At 41.0% G+C, this 16,606-nt stretch overlaps 1 protein-coding gene across 1 annotated transcript in view; it reads left to right on the forward strand.

The window, feature by feature from the left end:
* Positions 1 to 16,606, forward strand: part of LOC141015901 (putative uncharacterized protein MYH16) — a 54,791-nt gene that overhangs the window by 10,259 nt on the left and 27,926 nt on the right. Inside the window, exons 2-5 of the mRNA XM_073490126.1 lie at positions 3,749 to 3,976; positions 6,137 to 6,241; positions 9,592 to 9,678; positions 11,299 to 11,444. Coding sequence (XP_073346227.1) covers positions 3,749 to 3,976; positions 6,137 to 6,241; positions 9,592 to 9,678; positions 11,299 to 11,444 — 566 coding nt within the window. The remainder of the gene's footprint in view (positions 1 to 3,748; positions 3,977 to 6,136; positions 6,242 to 9,591; positions 9,679 to 11,298; positions 11,445 to 16,606) is intronic.

A 16,606-nucleotide genomic window follows, 5' to 3' on the forward strand; every position in this document is an offset into this window, starting at 1 on the left:
GAGCTGTTAATGTGCTGTGAGAGAGACGATCAGCTGAAGAGTACAGAGTGGAGCCCCATCACTGACTGAATTACTGTTCCTCCAGCTGGACCCACCTGGAACAACCACAACAGCTGTACGCGTACGCAAAGAAAGAGACAGAGGAGTGAATAATTAACTGTGCAGTAGCGTGGAAACACTGTCAGAACAGGCGGGCAAGTTGGTACACTGCCAAACAGGTGAGGTCTGCAAAGTAAGAGAGCGTATAGACTGGAGTGAAGATGATGTCTGCAAGGTGCCGTCGGCGTTGCCACTCCCTCTCTGATGACTCTGAGGAAGCAAATGGAAACCATACCAATCCTGGACCAGAACCAGAACCCGAAGAACTGGATTGGGATAGCTATAGCACCACCCTGGAGCACAGATTAGCAGCTGTGGGTAGCTCCTGCTGGTTTGTAAAGACAGTATGTGTAGCTGATTTGAGCATGAATGTTTGCCAAGTTGAAATTATAATTCTTTGGTCAAAAGAGTCTAAGCTACTTTTTGACACTGACATACATTATCTCAAGTTGTCAATAAACATATCTAACTGTAAGTTAATGTAGCTAGATTCCATCTGAAACATTTGCAAGGCTAAATGGTGCTGTTTAGGTGCCAAGGCTAAATGAACAATTTGCATTTAAATGCTAATTTAACTAGTCCTAACCTGACGTGCCCCATGGTTTGACACACAGAACTGGAAATATGTCACGAGAAAAGGTTTGGAAAAGGGCCAGCATGAAAATACTTTGAAGGTGATTGGACAAACCATCATTCTATCTCCTTCTATCACGGGCTAGCTTTAGCGGAAATCACTGAAATCATCCTGTCCAATGAGAAAAGCCTTCAGAGTTGTTCTATGCTCTTCTGTTAATGAAGTATACGCTCCGGTTCTGATATTACTGATGCTCAAGCAGCTACGCTAACCCCATTGTTGTTTTTAAAGGAACCGTCGCTTATCTCACTGATGTCACATCTTAACCATGCCTGTAGATGTCAGTAGTTCCTGATAGGACACTGATTAGTTGAACCACTGTGGGTTTGGCCACAAATGCATAACTTGTAGCCTAAAGATGGATTTGCAAGATCACACGATCACGCTATTCCACCTTTTGTTCCGTTCTTCACATGGCTTAATACCACCAGGAGAGTTTCAGAAGTGGAGCATCATGCCTGCCTGATGTTGTTGACTTGCTCAGATTGTGTATTTCATCATTTTCCGTTAATTTTTGTGCTTCCACGAGTAGGCTACATAGTTATTGTCTGTTTTATTTGTGTCTACTATTAATATTTACGACTTTGTTGTGCTGTAGAGTCTACACAAACCTTGAAGTTTTTTATTTTATTTTGAAAATTGAAATTGGTGCAGCTGGTGGGACCACGAGCATGGTCTTGAACGGCTGCAATCAGTGTGGCAGCCGCACAGCGATGTAGACTAGCCAAGTGGAAACGGGGTTAGATGTCGCAGTAAACGATACCACTGAGGAGGCACGTATACCAGGGCCTTGAAACATGAAATCCAACCATTATTAAGTCATTGATGACACTTTTCTTCTTAAATTTTGATACCCAGTATGCCTTGGATACCCTAGCACGTTTGGGCAGTGCTTAAACCTGAAGTGGGTTGTACACACCGGATGTTGTTCATTTCAGCCTGAAATTGATGGAGGTTGATTAGTTTATCATTTTTTAGAAAACTATTTACAGAACTACATCAGAATTGATCTTCAGATCAATCATCATGAGATTAAGAGAACTATTTACAGAACACGTTTTTATAAACTCGAATGAATAAACTTCAGTCAGCTGCCCAAGGAATAAGGAAGGATTTTTCTTCAACATGAGTACAGATCGACAGATATCTGAGACATTTTACTTGGATTACACTTCTAATAAAAGTTCTGATATATAGTACATTAGCTGTACTGGATACATGATAAAATGCATTCCAAACTTCCCATAACAAAAAAAGTCACCTAATCGTCTAAATCGTCTCCTAATCGCCTCTTTTGCCTTTAGTAGATGTGACATTTTCAGTTACTACACTTGTCAGTTATGATGCATCATGCATACTGCAGAGTAAATTATACATTTTTCATAAGTCATATAACAGACAGCAAAGATTTTCTGCCACCATAATAGTACAACCTGGGAAGTGTTTGTTCTGTATAACTACAATCTTTGTGTACTTGTGTGTGTGTGTGTGTGTGTGTGTGTGTCTGTCTGTCTTGTATGTGCATGAGCATATGTACAGACACGTGCAGATTTGTGTGTCTTTTGCGAGTTGAACCTGTGATTGATCTTGTTTTCTTGTCATACCTGCTAACACCTGTTCACTTATCACTTGGTGAAAATCTTAAAGGTGCAAATAACTTAGCACGAGGACACAGGGATGTGAGGAGGCTTCAGGACAGGCAGGGAAAGAACTCAAACCATGTACTTTTATGGAAATAAATGCAGATGGAAATGTGGTCGCCTGATCATTTCACAAATGCCCAGATATTTGGGTATGCTATTAGCTCGTTCCAAATGCCTTGCCCATGATGACTGGTCCATAAGAAAGTAACAGCAACCAGAGCAGGCTCTCACAATCAGCTCCTTTCACTCCTGTTATGGATGGCTGTTGACTAAGTGATCTGGTGTTTGGTCGAACTTGCTTATCAAGTCAGAACTGTACGTCACTATGTTGCCTTTTCAGCTGTGCTATAATAAGGCAACTGCAAATACACAAAGGGAAGGTTTCTTCTGACTTGAGGGAGGATAAGTTTCATCTTGTGGCGCAACCTGCGGTAAGATCATCTTTGTATGACCTAATTGTCTCTCTTTGCTTCAGCCACTTTTATTCAGCTAATCTCTTAATCGATGCTTGAGCCTCCTCGGCCTTTTACTAAAGCTCTCTGGTTTTTGTACCTTATTTGACCTCTCTTTCTCATTCTGTAAACTACTTCATATCTTCACCAAAACTACAGTCTGTTTACACTTTGATTATTTTCATTTTTCAAAAATTTTCTGCTGCAGAGAGATATTATTACGTTATTGCACAATCAATTAAGAGTCCTTATAAAAGCATACAGCCAAAAGATTACAATTTTGTCAATGGAAAATGACTTTATCACAAATTCTAACACAATAAGAAATGGGTTTAAAGATTGAATTGATTTTTCTGACCTTTCAGGAATCTAACAAAAAAAAAACAACTGCAAGCAAACCAAGCAAACCACTAGCAGTGTTGTCAAAAGTACCCAAAAGTCATACTTGAGTAAAAGTAAAGTTACCATGTTAAAATATTACTTTGAAAGTGAAATAGTACTTGAATAAAAGGCTTAAAGTATCTTAGATTAAATGTACCGGTAACTGTAACTAGTAAGTAAAGTTATCAAATAAATGTAATAGTGTAAAAAGTACATTTTCCTCCAAAATGTAGAGGAGTGAAAGTGTTAAGTACCAGAAAATAGAAATCCTCAAGTCTAAATTGTACTTAAATACAATACATACAATGCAACACAAAGTTGTGTGAAATATATCCAGGACAAAATTAATTCCAGCCAATCCACATTCTAAAGTTTATGGTCCATGACAATGAAAAAATATATAAAAATATATTTATATATATACATATATAGTTATTCCAGTGTGATTCCAGTGTGAAATACCATGTGTAACAAGGCAACACTGTCATTAACATAATGTAGATCCATATCTAACTGTTCATCTCTTTGTTGTCCTCCAGGAGCAGGAGAGTGCCCAGGCTTCTGAGCAGCACTGTGTCCAGCTGGAGAAGGCCCGGCGTGAGCTGGAGCAGCAGCTCTCAAGCCTGTCAGATCGTCTGCAGGAGGAGGAGGCCTGCTCCTCCCAGCTGGCCCTCCACAAGGACAGGCTGGAGGTCGAGTGCAGCAGCCTCAGAAGAGACCTGGATGAGCTGGAGAGCACCTTGACTGTGGCTGAGCAGGGAAAACAGGTAACATTATGTGATCTTCACCACAGGTTAACCTGGTACTGATGATGTCAAAAAGACCAAATGTTAAAAGATCTGTAAGTAGAGTTATAAGTAGAGTACTTGAAAAAGGACGGAGACATATTTACTGTTTCAAGTGATCATCAAGAGTATAATGCAACATGAACTTACGATCTTTCAGAAATTTGACTTCACATCACATTTTCAGTCCCAACTTGTCAAATATGGTTGCTTGGTGGCTATACCGTGTCGCTTTACCTACCCCTCTAGCATCAGTTTTGCACATCAAGGGCTCAGCAAGTTAGCAATAATACATATGCAACATCTGGTTAGACTTTCAAAATAAAGTTTGCTGACAAAAAAATTGACACATAATTACATAAAATGACTTTTGTCATGAAAATGTTGCAGTTTGGTTAGGTTTAGGCACAAAAACTAATCTGTTAGGTCAAGTCACAAAATCTATTTGGTGATGTTTCAACACAACTTCTCTGTTAGGTTAGGCACAAAAACTACTCGGTTAGGTTTAGGCACTAAAACTACTTGGCTAGTTTAAAACACAAAATCTACTTGTTAGGTTTAGACTGAAAATCTACTCTGTTAGGTTTAGGCAAGGAAACTTCTTGCTTAGGCTTAGGCACAATACAAATATCTGGTTAGGTCAGGCACAAAAACCACTTGGTTGGGTTTAGACACCAAAACTACTTGGTTAGGTTTACGCACCAAAACTACTTGGTTAGGTTTAGACATAAAAACTACTCTGTTAGGTTTAGGCAAGAAAACTTCTTGCTTAGGCTTAGGCACAAAAAAAAATCTGGTTAGGTCAGGCACAAAAACCACTTTGTCAGGTTTAGATACCAAAACTACTTGGTTAGGTTTACACACAAAACAGTTTTCTTTAGGTTTAGGAAAACATCACTTTCTTTGTAAAAATAACCACATTCAGCCACATATCTTAGGTAATGTATGTTACATAGTAAGTCACGTCATAAATGTACATTAAAGTAGCTTAAAAACAAACCAAACTTGACACTTGGTCACTTTATATACTCCAGCACATCACTTCAAGAAGTGACACTAGAGGGTTACCTACAGCGTCAAACTTGGAAACATCAGAAAGTATCAAGTAAATCTAACTCCTATGTCATAACTTTCAGGTCACAGTTAAATGTCTTCCTGCTTGATGAAGGAGTTTTTCCTGTCATGATGAAGTGCTGTCTCTGCTGTAGACACTAACAAGCAGAGTCTGCTCTGACATCTCCATCACAGCCCCTCATCAAGCCCTTTATCTGTTTCACTGAGGTGTATTAAAGGATTATGATGCTATCTTTGTTAAGGAATGCCACAAGAATGTGCTGTACTCACAACACTGTATGTGAGGATGGAGACAGAGTTTTCGGGGGTGCAGGGTGGTGTTGATTTAGCCTCTGCAAATTTATACAAATATTAATTTGATCTGGTCCACAATGTTAAGACCTGATACTCCAGGTTTATGAAGGTTTTCTTGGCTAATTGGTTTCCCACGAGAAAGAGATCATGTAAGAGAGAAGTGTAAGAGTCACTCTGGGTGCAACAAGACCAGACCTGTTTGATAGCAGAGTTGACATGGGGCTTTGAAAAAATGACGTGACCACGTCTAATATTTGTGGAATGTTGTCATAACAGTCATTTTGACTGTGTTTGATCCAAAGAAGCTAAAGTTTAGAGCAGAATTCACTCATCTGTCCACCCTGAAATTTATTGTAAAACACATATTTGCTGCCCTTTTTGAAGAATAGGCGTAGAAACTGGCACCACCACATATCTTTCCCTCAGTCAGCTGGTTCACATTTACAGTCCAGCACTTTAACAGATTTTGAACTCACGTCTCATTAGGTCCTCATGTCTTCAATAGGAGACAGAATTCCATTTACAAATAAAGCTTTGATGTCCACAAGAGAGGCAAAATAATGACATCTGTTTCTGTCATGAAAGGAGATAATTGTTTTACGGTGCGGCTGCAAAGAGTCTGCGGATTGAAACTTCTGGAATCACAAGCCATCATGGCTGTTTGCCCATGAGGAAAACATCAATAACCATAGACAGAAATGTTTTAACAGAGGTACATTAGGACAGATGCTCAGAGATGTCACTTTGCATTTTCTTTTGTCTCTCTCTTCCTAGTCATCAGACAGTCAGGTAAGGAAGCTGTCTGAGCAGCTTTTTCAGAAGGGCGAGGTGGTGCAGAGGCTGCAGAAGGAGAAGGAACATCTGGTGGAGCTCAGCCAGGTGAGAGATGTTAAGGTTCAGGGTAGGACAGAACTGTACAGTGTGCAGTGATCCTGGGTTAAAGGGTGAATTGCTGTGATGCCTTTAAAGGGTTACTCCACCAATTTCATACAGTAACGTGTGTTTACAGCTCTTGGGGAGTACTACTGCATATGTGGAAAAAGTATTATAAAGTCTGTCATGCCTCCAGAGGAAGCCGCATGTGATCTGATAGCTTGCCTCCAGTGATGTCCGTCTCTTCAGTGATGACAGGTGATATCTCTGTTCTGCTGTATCCATTCTGATCATTTGTTTTTAAACTGTCCAGAATGAGTCCAACAGTGTTATAGGAGTGCAATGTTAGACCACTGGACTTTTCTTTTAAAACCTGGAGCCTACATTGCCCACAGTGCAACTGAGCCACTGAGGAACATCACTAAAGGCAGTTTATCAGATTACATGCAGCATCCTCTGGAGCTACAAAAAGCTTTATATAACTTTTTAATCCCAAAGTTATGCTCTGTCTTTCACACCAAAACACTGCTCTGCTGTGATTGTGTATTACATAAACTCATGAGTTAACAGTTTCAGTCAGGCATAGAGACAGTTTAACATGTAACTTATGTGTAGTTTTGCTTGCTTGTATAACAAACAGCCAGCAGCAACGGTACTAATACAGGTTTGTGATCTGTAGTTTCCCCTGTAAACATGCAGACTTTTTTGGCTGTCGCAGTCCCTCCTGACCGACCTGCTGCTGCTCTTCTTGGGTTACATTGCCGGAGTGTCTCTGGGTGAGAAAAAGCAGACAGGTTGGGTGTCTGAAGGGCGGGCTACCCCTCCCCGAGCAGCACAGTGGCAAAAATGCCTGCAGAAACCAAGTAACATTTTCTGTGTCCAAGCTCAATGTGGTTGGAGGGACAGTCTACCATGCATACACCAGGCCTGTCCGCTCTGCCTAGCCAAGAGACACAGCTGCGAGCTTGCTCGGCTAGCCGAAACAGTGTGTTTACTGGGGAAAGTACAGCTGGCAATCTGCTGTACCACCACCACCATTGGCTGTTCGTAATAAAAAGCAGCCGCCACAAAAACATACACACAACCAGAGAATATACAGTTGAAATCCTCTGTGCTGAAATCTCTGTCAGAAACTCCTTAGTTTCACTGTAAGCTACTGATGAGGTAACAACCAATCACAGCGTGCACAGTGTCCCTCCCCCTTCCCTCTGGCCCATCCATTCTAGTATCAACCATGAGAAAGTTGACGTTAGCATCTACAGACGGTTAGTGAACATGTTTATTTCAGCATAATAAGCTATCTAACGTTAGCTTGCTTGATTAGATGGCTGTTGGCTGAATATGTAGAAAAGATGCGTGTTTGCCTGCCGCTCTTGTTCACATAGTGCTGGCTTTGCCATGACTGTAAAAATGGTCAGGTAATTTAATAGTCCACGTTCTGCTGCCACCATCAGCTGGACCTCAATACTCGCTCTATGTTGTAGCTGTTTGTTCATGTTACAAGGCAAATTACAGTTCTGAACTCTAAAGGAAGCTTTCATTGTGTGTTTTTTCATACTGAAAACTGATCAATGCTGATACTGTAGTAATAGATAAAGGAGTGATAACACTGTACATGCTTTGAATTCTTTCTAAGTTCTAAGCAGACCGGATGGCATAAAGGCAAATGATAGAACACTCATTACAGCCATAAGAGACTTGACACCCGACTTGGACTTGCAAAAAGAAATGTGAGCATCTTTGGTTGAATGCACTTTTGATCCCATAAAACATCTGCAAACCATTTTTTTTTAGATGAAGTTGTGCCTTGATTAAAATGTATTATCTAATTCAATTCTCACACGTGTATGCACAATACAAAAAAGAAAAAAAAAGAAACCTGCAGTCAGCCTGTAAAAACAATCCTTTATAGTTTACAGTGGTCAGAAACTCAACAAGGTTAATTCCATTAATTCAAATTCCTATTTTTGCACAATGTGTGACATGGAGACTGATATCATGGTAAGGTGGGTCCCAACAGTTCCGTAAACTTTGAGATGATATGTTCCAGTCTACGCCCATCCAGTCTAAATGCAGCCTGTTGTGACCTAGCAAATGCAACAATCATATCTACCTGTACATGTAGGCCTTAAAATAGACCTATTCAACTGGGGTTTGAATAACTCTGTTTTAAGGCCCATTAAAAACCTTTTTCTGATCCTTTGATAATTTTGTTAGTGACAACCTACTTCTAAGATTAAAAAGGTGCATTGTTTTTTTCCCTGCATTTCTGTTTATATGGTTTCTTTTTGTAAAAACTAAAAAAACAAAAACAAAGCAGAGAACAAAAAAAGGATTGTCTTAACACTAGATTCCTAACCTTACAGGTCAGACTAGTGGAATGTAAATGGTGGGGCCCTTGGCACTTTTCAAATCTGGCCCCTCTAAAAAATGGTAGATTTATTCTGTTTTAAGTTGTGCTTGAAAGTTCTGGAAACAGCCAGTAGTAGACCTTAGTAGACCTTGAGTTGTTTTTTTTCCTTTTTTCCTTTTAGTCAAAGTTCATTGACAATCTACTACTGTAATGTATACCACAGATAATGCACTGCTGTAATGTATACCACAAAGTCAGTTACAATTCAAATTTATGTCATGCTCAGTGTAAACCATGTAAACTACACCAATACTTAGACAGCACGTCATGCTGTTTGGGTGTATTTGTGATTGTTTATTAGTGTAATCAATAGCCTCATCCCATTTATCAGAGTATAGAGAGATACCTCACTTGCTGCTTGACTGAGAATGAAACATAAGTTTGGGAAAGTAGAACCATATGGCCTGAGGACCTGCCAAAAGTGGCACTTGTGATAAATGTGCTCGCCATCACACAGCACTCTCCACTTTGAAAAGCAGAGCAGATGTTTTGAGATCTATAGAAATCTTAACCCTTAATAACCTCATCAAACTGTATGGCAGCTACAGTGTAAGAGGCCCTGCACACTAACTTCTGCCAGATGCTGTGACCAACAGTAGCATTTGTTGAACATTTGTGAGATTAGGTATTTTAGCCTAGAATACTAAGAGAAGCTCATAAAAAACACAAAATTAATTGATTGAGCTGTTTCAGTGAGTTTAGGCACAGAGTCACTGAGTTTGACGTCCCAACACTTTTGTTCCCAGTGGATGGATAAAACAGAGAGAAAGTCTCTGATCCGTCAGATCAAACTGGAGATGACTTCTGACATTTTCTTTGCAACCAAACAAGCCTTTCCAAGTGCCAATGTGGCAGACAGATGGATGAGGCAGTGCTATGGAGGATGTGTGATTGAGGGACACATGTGCAGCCCAGGCTGAGAAATCTTGTTTTCCCCCACCAGCAGGCCATTGAGGACCTGCAGTGTGAAGAGGAGAAGGTGAACTTGCTGACCAAAGAGAAAACCAAGCTACAGTTGCAAGCTGAAGATGTAAGTTCATATTCTGTGTATTTGCTGTTTTCCTCATACTGTACAATATGTCTTTTTCTATTTTTACCTGAAATGTATTGTCTCAGTTTGTTATGTCAGGGTGATATTTGATATCTCTACATTTGGAATTTGACATTAATAATTCCATATGCCACATATTAAAGGTGCAATATGTAAGAATTGGCCACCGGACGAAGGTCACCCCCAAAAAATAACTGCAGCAGAACCAGAGTACTGCTGCTCAATCTGCAGAGCACCAGTAATTATCGCCCGTAATTGTTTCCCCACTAAACTTCTGAGTGACGTCCCTGAAAAACTTTTGGATACTTCTTAGTGTTTGCTAGTTAGCTCAGTTAGCCATAAAGCTATTGGCCCCATTAGCTGACTTGGGTCATTATAGTGACACATCCACAGAGAATTATCACCAGAATCTGCAGTTCCTCTCAGCTTTATGGAGTGCTGTAGTGGCTTTAGGTCATTGATTTGGTTTTACAGCCCGTAACTGTACTGTGTTGGTCCAGTCAAACGGCTCTCAGCACCCTTGTTTCCAGCCATAGCAGGCAGCTCTGATGAACACAGTTGAGAACCAGTTCAGTTGAGAACCAGTTCAGTTTTACTTAGTTTTGGTCCAAATAAATACTAATGTTGCTACGTGTCTGCTGGATGTGTAAAAAGAAAACTTTTTGCTAACTTTACTGTAATCTGCAATAGGAGATTGTTTGTCCACTTGGGGGCTGCACACACAGGCTGTGAATACAACTCTGACAGACCCCTGACAACTTTTAATTTGATGAAGCTATGATACAGTACTAAATGGGATAGCATTAGCAATCATGTGAAGTCGCAATTCTAGCCGTAGTACAAATTTAAGTTCATATTCACGCGATTCTTTTAGCTGTGTTTTGCCCTCCAACAACTCCTCAAATAAATCTGGTCTTTAGTTTCTACATGTTCCACTATGTTCACCAACTGTTGGCTAACTTTGTCTGCTATTTGGTGCTGGGCAGGAGAGAACAATTGATTTAACTGATGTTTTTGGGTTTTTTTTTACTGAAAATAGCTGTCAGCTTTTTACTGCAGCATTTTAAAAACCACACAGTTGAAGTGACGTAAACAGAGGCAGTAATGAAAAAAAATACTTTGACAGATGTGTACTTTTTATATTTCACAATAAGCAATTAATTAAGGTCAGGATGAGACCAATATATTGCTCTTAGCTTTGCATCCAACAGAAGCACACATGCTGCTCACATTAAATACTGTAGTAATACTAAGGTCATGAACTGACTGACACAGTAATATGAGCAATGGAAACTTATGGTTATTTAACTTAATTGTAACTCTGTTAGCCAATAGGCCTTGGCAAATCTGCTGAAACACTGAATACATGTAATTTTATGTCTCAAAAATGTCAAATGTAATAAATGGTTGATATAAAAGATATTGATTACTGGCACAAAATTATTTAGCCATTGGAAATGAAAGTTAACAAAATATTGTCAGTCATAGCCTTCAAAATCACAGTTGAATCCTCCTTTTAACATTACCTTTTAAAGATGTATCATATTGTGATCATTGTGTTTTACATCTTGACCTTCTTGCCACGTTGTCTGTGTTCAGTTGGAGTACCAACTGGAGCAGGAGCGCCGTCAGTGTGGTGAGCTGGAGAAGAGCAGGAGGAAACTGGAGGGTGACAGCAGATCCACACAGGAGAGTCTGGGAGTGATGGAGAAGAACAGGAGTGGGCTGGAAGACCTCATCAAAAGGTCAAAGACACACACACACACACACACACACACACACACACACACACACACACACACACACACACACTGGTGTCAGAGATTTCGCAGTACGTGACAAGTGCCGTTCTCAGCTTGCAAAACAAAATGGAGCATCACATCTAGCAAAACTAGTATTTGAGCCTACACAGCAAAAATTTCACTTGAAGCTGAAATTAAGTTCTTGTGTTGGTCCATGTTAAAACTATTTTTAGCTGGCAGCAGGGTGGTAATGTGTGTCTCATAAAGCAGGATATTTACATTTACATTTAGGGCATTTAGCAGACACTTTTGTCCAAAGCGACTTACAATAATGACAACAATGTGGTTTGGTGGTTTTGTCACAAGTCTTGCCATGCACGGTCAAGGTGAATTCTGAACAAGTGAGTCTTGAGTCTTTTGCGGAAGATGGCGAGTGACTCTGCTGTCCTGACATTGGTCGGGAGTTCGTTCCACCACTGAGTTCCACCACTGAGGTGCCAGAACAGAGAAGAGTCGTGACTTCGCTGAGCGACCTTTGTTTGCTCTCAGCGATGGCAGTACCAGCTGGCCAGCTGATGTAGTGGAGCGAAGTGCTTGCGATGGGGCGTGTGGTCTGACCAGTGTTGACGGCCTTGAAGGCCAGTACCATCGTCTTGAATCGGATGCGGGCTGCAACAGGAAGCCAGTGGAGGTCACGGAGGAGGGGGGTCACATGGGAGAATTTGGGTAGATTGAAAACGAGGCGCCCTGCAGCATTCTGGATACGTTGCAACGGTTTAGTCGCTGAGGCTGGGAGTCCAGCCAAGAGCAAGTTGCAGTAGTCCAGGCGGGAGATGACCAGTGCTTGGACCAGGAGTTGTGTTGCATCCTTTGTGAGGAAAGACCGGATCCTGCGGATGTTGTAGAGGGCAAATCTGCAGGATTGGGCCACCGTGGTGATGTTGGGGGTGCAGGACAGTCTGTCGTCGAGGATTACACCCAGGTTCCTCGCAATCGATGAAGGCAATACTGTGACGTCCTCCACAGTGACTGACAGGTCCATGCGAGGGCAGTCTTTCCCCAGGATGAAGAAGAGATCAGTTTTAGAAAGGTTGAGCTTGAGGTGATGTGCAGCTGTCCAAGCAGAGATGTCTGCCAGACATTCCAAGATGCGCATTGCAACATGGGTGTCAGAGGATAGGGGAAAAGAGAGGATGTCATCAGCATAACATTGGTAAGAGAATCCATGTGATGTGATTGTAGAACCTAGTAATCTAGTGTATTGTGAAAACAGAAGTGGTCTTAGTACTCAGCCTTGAGGGACACCAGTTTCACTGCTGTTTTCAAACAAAGAGTCTCTTGCTGGTTGTCACGCCCATGTAGCTCCAGTTTACTACGGGAAACAACAACAACAGCCTACAGGCTAGCAGCCTGCACACTGCAAATGGCAAGTTACCCCAACACTAACCTGGTCACTAATGGTACGAACCTAAACAAGCAGTGGTGATTTAGCAATTTTAATACCAGAGTGTTAAAGAAGTGCCCCCTGACATTATTTTGCAGGGGTAGCATAGCTGCATGCTCGGCTTTACACCACCCAGGACAATTGTGATTGGTTTGAAGAAATAAAAACAAGCCAGAGTGTTTTCTTCCCCTATACCAAAATGAGAATTCGTGCAACCAGATTTTTTTTCCATCACTGAAACAATGCTGTGGAGATAAATTTGGCTATGTGAGAATGCCATGGTACTAGCAGATAGCCTTCATCTCCTGGGAGATTTCATATCTGGTGTCAGACAGATAACAAAGTAAATGAAGGCATACAGGGAACCCACCTAAATGCCTTTGGTGTCATTATTTTAAAACCATATATCTTTGATAGAGTGAAGTTGAAGACATCTTGTGTCCAGAAGGAAAATTTAATTGTATATTCAGGATTTTTTTTAATGAGGGTGTGAGAAAAAAAACATATCAGAAAGAAATTATCAGTCAAAGTACAGTGTTTTATATACATCTTAAAACATGTCTGCAGGGGATATGTAAATGATAACAGACTGGTTTTGTAAACAGCATGCTGTGTACACTTTACTGAGTCACATTACAGGAATTTTTCTTTCTTCTTTTGAAGTTCAGGTCATCATAATTCTGAGGAATTCTCTATAACTTGTAATCAGTCATGACGTGTTAAAAAAGCAAAGTAAACCGTACCCTCCAGTCAGTCATCAGAAGGGAAAAACACCAACATAAACATGGAACATTTTCAGAAAGTAAAGGTTAATGCCAGCTATGTTCCTCCATAAATATTTTTATCAGCCTACAAAAAAAATGAACTCAATACTACAGCTCATGCGTGAGACAACAGGTCTTATTGACGTTCTATTGAAATGAGAGCTGTTGCGATCGTATCTGATATGAAGCTCCTGTCCCGGAGCAGAAGAGCTTGGACGATAATGCTCTGATGTGTTACATACCTGCTCCACAGTCCAGTAATCTCCGCTTTGAGGTCTACACCCCTCCAGGGATTCACTATCATCCCAACATGTAGCTATCTGCCCTCAGTAATATGAGAACAAATGAAATCATTCACTGTACTCTACCTCGCAGCAACAACTAATTGAAGAAAAGACCCAACTGTCAGAGAACACACACACACACTTAACACACACCGGTCACTGAGCAATAACATCTGATTTATGAAGTTAAAACTTGTTCTGTTGCGTGATGCTCTTTCACTGTGAACGTTAATAAAGTGAGTGACTCACCATGTTGCTAAGGTGTTGTGTTGTCCAAACAGAGAGAATATCAAATCCGTCACTCAGCTGTAAACGCAATGAAGCTTCATTGGCATGATGTTTTGATTAAATAACATGTTGCAAAAGCATACACTTAAGGAATAATGCATTCAATCAGTACATACATTTTTAGGATACTCAGTACTTGGAAGGAAACCAGAATCAGTAAAAGGAAAATCTGTATATTACAGTATATAGAATCAAAATAAAAAAAAAGCACTGTATGCATGAAATCATATTGCATGTCTTGCTTTATCACAAAAACATGATGACATGACAATTTTTTAAATATATTTTGTATCCATCAGGGCAGTTTGTATCCTATTAAGGTCAAAATTCACCCCAAAAATCCAAAATACATATTTTTCCTCTAACCTGTAGTGCTATGTATCCATCTAGATTGTTTTTGTGTGAGTTGCAGAGTTTTGGAGATATCAGCTACAGAGAGCCTGTAATCTAATATAATGGAATAAGATGGCACTCAGATTGCCCAAAAAATACATTTGAAAAACTCAACAGCAATGTCTCTTTCTTTAGTCAAGATAATCCACAGACCTTGTTGTGAGCAGTTTCATGAAGGAACTATTTTCTTTCCACCAAACTACATCCACCAACTGTATCACCACAAGGAGTGCACATCTACTCACGGACGAGAGGCTCGTGCTTGTGGCGTGGGTGTGGGATGTAAACATAAATGGCTCTTTCCTCATCTGAGCTGTAACGTTAGCGAGCTTAGTTAGCTTAGTCAACTAGCCTTTTGTCCAGGCATAGATACACATGTAGCAGACACAGCAAAGTTACATTTCACAACAAGGTCATCTAAGGACACTCAGTCTGTTTTCAAACAAACTGATTCCTCCCCACTTAACAGCCACAAAACTATCCTTAATGATGCCATCCAGACTGGAGAGTTTGCCCACTCCCAAGGAAGGACGATCTTAACACTGATTTACAATAAAGGCCTGGTGAGATTACTGGATCCAAAAGGCCAAAGGACACTCCCATAGGATGGAGTTGGAGTCTGTTCTACAGTTTGGGAATAATCCTCATCTTTCATTGGTATTAACTGTTTGCTTAATGTCTGTGAACATTAAAGGGATAGTTCGGATTTTTTGACATGAAGTTGTATGACATCCTCACCATCAGTGTCGTGCATCAGCAGTGACTTTTCCCCCACTGCGTCCTGTGAGCCGAGGTCTGTCCCGCTGTTGTTGCTGAAGAAAGTAGTTACGGCTAGTTTGCGGGGTCACTAAGATAAAGCGTTTTGCTTCACAAAACAATATCCGTTCAAAAGAGTAAAACATTTGCATCACAAAATCGTTTACGACAAAAAAGTCAGACCTCACGATCACCTGGCACTATTTCCCCTCCCTTCGTATCACTGCGCGCTTCCGCCTGTTGACACACCGCACTGCTCCGTCAGCTGTTTCACGGTGTTTACATGCTCGGATGGTAAACGTAAATATGTCTGACTACGAAACGAGTGATGAAGACATTCCTTTTACCACAGAGCCAAAGGGATATCTTTATGAACCCGAATACGCAGACACCGAGCTTCGTCAAATGGAGTTAGAACGGGCAGAGAGAGAGGAGAGAGACAGAGAAGCGGTCCAAGCTGAAGTTGGACCTGTACAGACAGTACATAGTTGCTGACAATAATAATAACAGCCATCATATAAAAAGGCACCATCTTTAGCTTGTAGATAGTTGTTCACACACGAAGCTTTTTCACCCTTGGCAGTCTCGCTTCAATGTTCAAGCCTATGGCAAGAAGCCAAAGTTGCCTAATAGCAATGTCCGTGACAGGAAAGCGGTGAAATATATACGGCGACTCGGTGTGATCTTTGTTGTTGCAACCCGGATAATCGCAAATCCGCACCATTTTTATATATCCTCTTGTCTAATAATCTCGCTAGTACTCACGTTAGCTCTCTCGCACATCCGAGCATGTAAACACCGTGAAACAGCTGACGGAGCGGTGCCGTGTGTCAACAGGCGGAAGCGCTCAGTGATACGAAGGGAGGGGAAATAGTGCCAGGTGATCGTGAGGTCTGACTTTTTTGTTGTAAACGATTTTGTGATGCAAATGTTTTACTCTTTTGAACGGATATTGTTTTTTGAAGCAAAACGCTTTATCTTCGTGGCCCCGCAAACTAGCCGTAACTACTTTCTTCAGCAACAACAGCGGGACAGACCTCGGCTCACAGGACGCAGTGGGGGAAAAGTCACTGCTGATGCACGACACTGATGGTGAGGATGTCATACAACTTCATGTCAAAAAATCCGAACTATCCCTTTAACATCAGATGGACTGTAATTAACACACCAGTGTGAAGCCCCCCCTTTCTGTAACAGCCCTGACACACACACATGGACTCCGAAAACCCCCTTTTT

The sequence above is a fragment of the Pagrus major genome, chromosome 20 (assembly GCF_040436345.1).
Source record: "Pagrus major chromosome 20, Pma_NU_1.0".
Classification (NCBI taxonomy): Eukaryota; Metazoa; Chordata; class Actinopteri; order Spariformes; family Sparidae; genus Pagrus; species Pagrus major.